The sequence below is a fragment of the Biomphalaria glabrata genome, chromosome 9, assembly GCF_947242115.1.
Source record: "Biomphalaria glabrata chromosome 9, xgBioGlab47.1, whole genome shotgun sequence".
Lineage (NCBI taxonomy): Eukaryota > Metazoa > Mollusca > Gastropoda > Planorbidae > Biomphalaria > Biomphalaria glabrata.
In genome coordinates, this window is record NC_074719.1 from 43,312,879 (window position 1) to 43,322,243 (window position 9,365).

The window sequence follows — 9,365 nt, forward strand, 5'->3', positions numbered from 1 at the left end:
TGGTCGTGCGGTTTGCGCGCTGAGCTGTCGTTCGGATTTATCGACGGTCGAGGGTTCAAGCCCTGCCCGCTCCCATCCACCGTCGTCCTGCGGGAGGTTTGGACTAGGAAGTAAACTATCTTCAACTCTAAAGGAACATCCGAAACAATGTAAAACATTTTACAAAACAATCTATTAAGACAAAAAAACAAATATTTGAATATATTCTTCATTTGGATATCCCCGACTTGGTATTGAACCCTTTTACGCAAACTCAAATCCCAATCACTGGTAAACCCACATAAGAGCAGATTATTAAAATATCCAAAAAAAAAAAAAAAAAAAACGATGATAAAACCAATGTTTTAAACGCGTATTATATACGATCTGGTTACATAAACATATTGCAAATGTATACCCCGAATAATGGGTTACAGTAAAGAAGTTGTTGACTGCTTTCTCGTGGAACGTGGATTCATAGCATTATTGCCCCTTATGAATGTCATCACAAATAAGAAAAAAAAAAAACAATACTAAAAATGTGTCCTTCTTGAGTTGGGACTAATTGCAATCAAAACCTCATCAACCTGATCCAAATCATTAATTATTTTTATAAAATTTAGATAAGCTCACTCTTTAGTTAGGAACAACTTCCACTTCATTCGTTAATAATACAAACACTAATTCTAGGATCCAGCTGAAATTTTAAACCCTAACCGATTATATAGTTTCCTATCTCGACCCTTACCTATCATATAGTTTCCTATCTCGACAAGGGAGAAAAAATTGTACTTGACTGAAGTGGTGGTATATGCCGAATTACTCCCCTTTAAAGAGGTCGCTGCTTTAAAGTAAGTTTGTTACAAAAAATAGATAACTATACATTCTTCTATCTTCATATGCACCTCACCGGAGGAGTGGTCAGCTTGAGGAGGCCTGAGCCATGACCTCATTCCCCCACCTTTTTTTTTTTTTGTAAATGCTTTTAAAAAATCCACCCAGATAACCCTTTCTCTCCCCCCCCCCCTCCTTATTTTCCCGACTGGTCCAAATAAGTGATGGGACCATAACGTGCTGAGAAAGCTAAAAGCATGAAATAGCGCTAAACAAAAACTTTTGGTCTAGATCTATTACACATTTAATTAACATGACTGATCCAAACTTCGTCTCAGTGTTTTTTTTTTAAATAATTTTGAATGTTTTTGTTGTTTAAAGTTGTAGTTCAATAAACAATGCTTCAAAAAATGTTTTTTTTTTTATATACATTTGTTACTTATTTTATATTTTATATAGTTTCACTACTTAGCTTTGACAATGTAAAAAAAGTCCCAGGGTCAAAAGAGTTTGAGAAACACTGTCTTATTAAACTGATCACTCAATATATCCTTCAGAAAGTCCTGCGCTTTGTTGAAACAACGCTTCTCCCTCAATACGGTTAGCAGACTTTTAACAGTGCATGAACCAAAGGTTTGGAACTCGCTCCAAGTTCAAAGAGAACATTAAGACCTATCTGTTCAAACGGAGATGGAGATCTCCGCCTCGGCAGGTCTGGGAAACCAAAAATTCTCGACCTGTATGCTGACATGTATGCACTACGCAAGACAGCAGGGTTTCTGTCCAGGGCCTTTGCAAGAGAGAGTTTGAGCCTCTAAAGCCCTCACTCAATTAGAGTTAGATGATGATGATGATCTGTTCAAACCTTTGTTCGATTAGTGTGTCATTTTAAATCTTGTGTTTTTTTTTTCATTTTATATTATTATAGCGCCTTGAGCCTACATTATATTTGTTAAGAATGCTTTATAAATAAAATTATTATTATATGTGCGCGTCTATATTTTATCTTCTGTAGGGTCATTACTTCTAATTAAGTATTTAAAAAAATACGACAAAGACACTGCCAGGTTAATTATCTGACAGCTCAAGTGTCAATCTTCAAAGTACTAGCTACTTCAATAGTAATTATACAATTCGCTAAAATCCAAACTTTTTTTTTTCTTTTGGTTACTCTTTGTTACTTTTAACTGTACTATTTGATCTCTCAAAATAATTACACATGAAAAGAGGCAATAATCAAGTGTGATATTTTCACAATTATAAGTCTGCATAGATGAGCCTGAATAGTTATGTTATTATCTTCCCTGTTTTGGAGGAACATCTATTAATCCTCAAATGGAAGACAAAACAATTAGCAATGAATCAACCTTAGGAGGAGAAAGAAGGTTTAACTCTTTCTCTCCGTAATTATTTACCACATTCTTGTGGAATCAACGTTGGTATCGTCAGTTAGGAGAGAAAGAGTTAAACAAAACTCAATCAAAATACCAAATCGATTTTAAATGGAAAAAAAAAAAGAACAGTAGGCCTATGTTTTTTTTTCCACGACGAACTAAGTGGATTTCCTTTCATTTAAAACAAGATTATCTCAAAAGCAAATATTTAAGAATTGGATGCATTTTAAAATCTTTACGAAGTTAGCGATGAGCAAGCCATGGGCAATAACTGGATAGACGAGTCGAAATCGTGGTATATTTCTGATGAAAGTTTAGAGTATTTAGACATTGTTTTAAACATCTCCTTGCATGGACTGCTGTCCAGTTTCGGAGTCATGTCCAACGTACTCAACATGGTCATCTTTATCAAATTAAAACTTAAGAACAGTATGACTGTTGGACTGTTCGCTTTGTCATTCACTGATTTCTATGTCACTTTGCTTAAGCTAGCAAGTTGTGGGTCCAATTTGGTCGAAATTATGTATCCAGACAGTCCAGTGGATCCAATGATGGTCGGTGGCTACTTGTTCAACTTGTCTTATGTATTTTATTTGGTCTCATGCTGGATAACTACCATGCTTTCTGTTGAGAGGTGCTTCTGCGTTGTTTCCCCTTTCACAGTGCGTCAAACGTTCACTAGGGGTCGCTGTCTGACTACAATCATCGTTATATATGTCGTTCACATTGCTATTCATTTGCCTGTATTTATTTTTACCAAAGTAATGTGGGTTCCAGTTGAGACAGGGGCAAACTTGACCATGTCAGAGCAATACATTCTTACATTTGTGATTGACGAGAACTCAGCCTGGTGGGAAACCTTGTCAGACTTCGTCATTGGTATCTCTCTTTCTGTACTGTCTCAGGTGATTCTAATAATTTGTACTATTTGGATGATAGTTTGTCTGAAAAATTCTTCTAAGATTCGCAAATTACCATCAAATGAAATTAAAGGCGTCGACGAGTCTAACACTGATGACAAGGTCTCCAAGACCCCGGAGCAGACTTTATCTCCCAAAGAAAACAGAATGGTGAAAACTGTCCTGTGGCTGTCCATCATTGTGTCCAGTTGTAACGTCCCCAGGTTTATCACAACTTTCGTCCACCAAATAGTTCCTGGTATGAACCTCGGGGCTTACGAAAATTTGGAAAAACTATTATGGGACATTTCTTATTTTTGTGGAACATCTTGTTGCTGTTTTAACATATTTGTGTACATCAGACTCAACTCGAGCTACGCAAAGAAACTCAATCGCTTGTTGTCTTAAATTTGATATATATATATATATATATATATATATATATATATATATATATATATATACATATATATATATATATATATATATATATATATATATACATATATATATATATATATATATATATATATATATATATATATATATATATATATATACTCGTGCAAAGTATTATACAAGTATTTAAATTTTAATCTCTTTAGACACAAGTAAAGACTTATTCATTTTAGAAATACCAACTTTAGTATCAGTTTGAAGTCAATAAATATACATGTATATTTACAGTTCGTGGCACATGCTGCTAAAACACTTTCATATACTTTTGGCAAAAAAAAAAGCTTTCTAAAATAATTATGTGTAGAAGTCTTTATATACACATTATCTTCTTATTTGTGTCTAGCAATTTAACTTCTTGAAAAAAGAAAGAAAGAAATGTGTGTCTGCTGAAGAGAGATATAGAAAAAAGAGACAGAAAAAAAAGACAGAAATAGAAAGAACAATGAGAGAGAATAAAGGTAGAAAAAGAAGAGAGAAAAAAAAAAGAGAAAAGAGAGAAAGTGACAGAAGGGAGAAAAGAGAATGAAAGAACAAGAGGAAGAGACAAACAAAAGAAAGAAAAAAGAGAGAGAAAGAATAGAGAAAGAACAAGCAATCTTACGTTTAAGCTTAAATAATATGAACAAGTTTTAATGAAGGAAGTTTTTCCTAATTATTGACGTAAGTTTTTAAGAAAATGTAACCATATTTATGTTTTAGGCGAGGTGACTGAGCGGAAAGGCGCTTGGCTTCTGTACCGGGGGTTATGGGTTCGAATCCTTGTGTGGCATAATAAGCAGGTCGAAACTGGCTTTGTGTAGTCCTTCATCTTCGGAATCAAAGACATTGCCTTATTTGCATATTCATTATCACACATAGTGTAGTAACACAGACTAAAAACGCAAAATACCTAGGTGTTATACTAAATGAAAAACTGTCATAGAATCCCCATATTGATGAAGCTATCAAAAAATCAAACAAAGCATTAGGGTTTATGAAAAGAAATTTCTATAAATCAAATAAGAACATAAAACGAAAATGTTATTTAACCTTGGTTAGGCCAATAATAGAATATGCATCCTCTGTTTGGGACCCCTCAACTCAAGAAAACATTAAGAAACTAGAACAGACACAAAATAGAGCAGTGAGATTCATAACAAACGAATATTCACATTTGACTAGAGTAACACCTTTAGTAAAATCACTAAATTTAGCAAGCCTTCAGGACAGAAGACTCAAAAGTAAAAAAAGAGAGAGAAAGAATAGAGAAAGAACAAGCAATCTTACGTTTAAGCTTAAATAATATGAACAAGTTTTAATGAAGGAAGTTTTTCCTAATTATTGACGTAAGTTTTTAAGAAAATGTAACCATATTTATGTTTTAGGCGAGGTGACTGAGCGGAAAGGCGCTTGGCTTCTGTACCGGGGGTTATGGGTTCGAATCCTTGTGTGGCATAATAAGCAGGTCGAAACTGGCTTTGTGTAGTCCTTCATCTTCGGAATCAAAGACATTGCCTTATTTGCATATTCATTATCACACATAGTGTAGTAACACAGACTAAAAACGCAAAATACCTAGGTGTTATACTAAATGAAAAACTGTCATAGAATCCCCATATTGATGAAGCTATCAAAAAATCAAACAAAGCATTAGGGTTTATGAAAAGAAATTTCTATAAATCAAATAAGAACATAAAACGAAAATGTTATTTAACCTTGGTTAGGCCAATAATAGAATATGCATCCTCTGTTTGGGACCCCTCAACTCAAGAAAACATTAAGAAACTAGAACAGACACAAAATAGAGCAGTGAGATTCATAACAAACGAATATTCACATTTGACTAGAGTAACACCTTTAGTAAAATCACTAAATTTAGCAAGCCTTCAGGACAGAAGACTCAAAAGTAAAGTAGCAATTATACATAAAACACTGAACCATAATCTTCAAATACAAAAACAAAATTTAATAAAATACTCAGAAAGACACAAGATAAAGGCACATACCTCGTCCCATATGCTAGGACAAATTTTTACAAATGCTCCTTCTTCCCTAGTGCTATTAGAGCATGGAATGGGTTGCCTGAGCTAGCCAGGGAAACCAGTGACTTGGCAGAATTTAAGTCATTGGTTAATATGCATGACTAAATGCATGACGCGTAGGACGTAATCATCTTCTTTTTTGAAGTAACGTCTGTATTATATAAGATAAGAAGAAGATAAGAAGACATGGACACTAAAAAACCGTATAGAAATGAGCTTGTTAGAGTGCGCCCAATGGACCTCATTCACCATAACGAAAGGTCAAGTGATAATATTGATAAAACAACCAAAAAAACCTGTCACGTGTTAACCATTCGTTGATTAAAATAAGATAGTAATTTGTATAGAGGAGATAAAAATCACGTGGCTCAATGTTGATTACGATTGCTGAATGAGCCCATTCACTATAAGAAGTGCCGCTTTTAAACTAGAAGATCCTTCCTGTCACGATAAATGTGATCAATAAGCTATCTGCCTCTAAAAATATGTTTTTTTAAATGTAGAATAAATGTGTCTGTCACGACAATGACCTATATAAATTAATAACAAGTAAAATATTTGAAAACAAACAGTTTTAAAGAGAAGTTTATGAAGCTGATACACTTTTGCAAAAGCGATTGCCTCACTCTTAATTTGTAACGAATAACATGGATGGTCTTGATAACGCCTATGAAATTCTATTTTAGTGATATATTTTGTTTATTTTGAGTGTGCTCTGAATTACGAAACCAAAATCAAATTTCATTGCTGGATCTAGATATAAAGTAAATTTTAGATTTGTGACAGGTCTATAGATCCATACTTAAAAGACGGTGCGCAAAATGTTCCTGGACGTCTATTTATTTATTTAACTATATAATTTAGACGCGGACGGACCCTCTGACGGATGTCTGTTTAAGGTAAAGATGGTCTAGACTCTAGACCAAATTCAATTTTAGAACATAATATTCTGAATAATTATATCGTTCAAACTAGAGGTTTTTTTTTTTCAGTGTGACCATTTACCTCGTAATTCTTTTCCCAAAGATAAACATCACCAGTCAAAATGTTAGAGCCGTTTTTATTTTGTTTTGTTTTTTGACACGATGAAATGTTTGCTAGGAATTGTAAAAAGAAAGACCACGTTTAAACCCATTCAAAACTAAGACCTGGGGGCCATACAGGTCTGTTGGAGCTATCTGGCTCCATCGTTCAGCCCAGGGTGATTGATAAAGACTTAGGGAGTCGGTTCTATTAAAATCGGATCGTATATTTTAAAGTTTTAAATGTGGCCTGTGACGCAAGTGACTGCCTGGGCCGTGTGGTATGCGCTCTGGACTGCGGTCTCCATGATCTCTGACTCGGACCCAAGACCCCCACCGTTTAACTCCGTCCAGCGAGAGGTTTGTGTTTGGATGTACAAATCTGAAGGAACATCAAAATAACATATAACAAAACAAACGAGCAAAATATAAAAATACCAAAAAAAGGCTCATATAAGGGGAAAACAGCACATTTACAGCCGTATATCTCAATACCGTAATATTTATTTCCCGTTTTCTATATAAAACAAATTTAATTGATAATCACCGATTAATTAACTCATTTTTTTTTTATTTATGTTATTTAGGGACATTGAATAATTGTGCAAAGTTTCAACTTCATTCGAGAATTGGAAGTAGGAGAAATGACGTATGTACAAAAGTTGTACCAGACAGACAGACGGACAGACAGACAGACGGACAGACAGACAGACGGACAGACAGACAGACGGACGGACGGACAGACAGACAGAAAGACAGACAGACAGACAGACAGACAGACGGACAGACAGACAGATAGACAGACGGACAGACAGACAGACAGACGGACAGAGGTATTTGATATAAGCTTTGTAAAAATAACAAAATTTATGTGGTTTCTTCATGGCGAAAAGGCCATCACTTCTGAAAGTATTGACTATGTGGTAAGTTACAACATAAACGAAATAGCTCTGCAAAATTAGCATTTTTTTTTTTCATTTCTTAAGGTTTTGAGATGCTGTTAAAATATGAAGATAGGCTTCATTGTTGGCGTGAGAGTCGCGTCGCTACAGTTAGGGAGTACTCTGTGCGGTAAAGTTATAGTTTCACTCCCCCCCCCCCGTATCTAGAGTTAAAGAGTACTCTGTATGGTAAAGTTGTAGTTTCACCCCATCCCCCGTATCTACCTCTTCTCGTTTTAATGCTGTGCATGTGTATACACATGTGTACAGTAGTAGTTACGCTCCATTACGTGCGTGTTCATTTGTTCCACTGATCAAAACTATGTTTAGAACTGCACGAGGGAATTGCTGTGCACAGACTCTAGTTCCTATGCAAATAAAGATTGACCAAGTTAATAGCGATGAATCCGTTAATATTAACATGTAATACCTACAGGATTCTATACCTATCAATAATCACAAACAAAATGTTGCTTCTTGTGTTGTGTTTACTGAGCGCCTGAAGGCAGCACGGAAAATCCTTCTCCTACATACCCCCTCCCCCCACTGGTCCACAAACGAGATTGGACCAAAGCGCTCTGAGCATGCTATAAGCATGAAAGTAGCGCTATATAAAAGCCATAATTTATTTAAAACAAACTAAACTAATCTAGTCAAAACAACACAAAGTCTGTAGTTTCAATAGTTTCTTACGTTCACTGCATATAACAAACGATATCACCTACCAGGCAAATAGAAACTAGAAAGCTAAACATTGTTGGTACATTACAAGAAAGCTTCTTGAAACAGCTCACACAATCTGCATGTATGTAAGGAAGTCCTTCTGCTGGAAATGTTTTAGCAACCTCATATAATTAACAGCCCCAGAAATAAAATATATATAATATATAGTGCATGACTAAATTGACCTATACTTCGTCCATCGTGATTCAATGATGACCATTTGTCATCCAGGGGGCTGAGGGCTTTGCACTGGGGTTTTGTGCCTCCTCGTGTGGCTGGTGAGACCTATGTGAGCCCGGAATATTCGGCTGCACACTGGGCAGGTTATTCCAGCCGGAGTTAGTCTCATTGGCCTATCTTTTCTTCTCTGACGCTTTTCTTCTGCTAGCACAGTTCTCTTGTCCTATGCAATCTGTGTGCCAGTTTTCACAGCGCGACGCCATGATGCTCTGTCATGTGCCTCTGTCTCCCAGGTGGCTGGGTTTATGCTGAACGCTTTCAAATAAGCTTAGAGGGTGCCCCTAAAGCGTTTTTTTTTTGTCCGCCTTGTGAGCGCGGTTTGTGAGATTGACCTAGGAACACGCGTAGGACGTAATAATCTTTTTTTAAAGTAACGTCTGTATTTTATAAGATGAAGATAAGATTAATATGTTCTGTAAACGTATGTAGGTAACCATTAAAATAATTTTATCCTTATGTTACAAAGGACTCCACAGTGAGTTATAGCTCTATAATACAGTGATAATAGTCGGCCTAGAATATAACATCAACACCGTAAAGTCTTGCATACGCTCACAAAAAAATCTACATTTCAAAATAATTTTCATTGGTTTCAATTTTAATTGTTTAAAAGTATCGCCTAGTTGGCACCATTCGGTGCGTTTTGATTCCCTGCCTTACAAGGTCAAAGTGTTCTACTTCACTTACCGAGCCGCTAATTGAGTCGCAGCGAAATTAACTTAAGACAATAGCAGTGTACTGGTTAGATCTTGGACAACTACTAGAAATCAGAACATGCGTTATCGATGCTATTACATTCTTTCTTGACTACTATACATTTAAAATAATTTGCAATTAATAAGCTGTGCCCCGT

At 35.5% G+C, this 9,365-nt stretch overlaps 1 protein-coding gene across 1 annotated transcript; it reads left to right on the forward strand.

The window, feature by feature from the left end:
- Positions 1-2,467: 2,467 nt before the first annotated feature.
- Positions 2,468-3,514, forward strand: LOC106071992 (uncharacterized). Its single transcript, XM_013232224.2, has one exon. It carries the CDS (start codon positions 2,468-2,470, stop codon positions 3,512-3,514), a length of 1,047 nt encoding a protein of 348 aa, XP_013087678.2.
- The last annotated feature ends 5,851 nt before the right edge of the window (positions 3,515-9,365 follow it).

What these genes read in the sequence shown, in the direction of transcription:
- LOC106071992 (XM_013232224.2), top strand. Translation starts at nt 2,468, where the DNA reads ATGGGCAATAACTGGATAGACGAGTCGAAATCGTGGTATATTTCTGAT.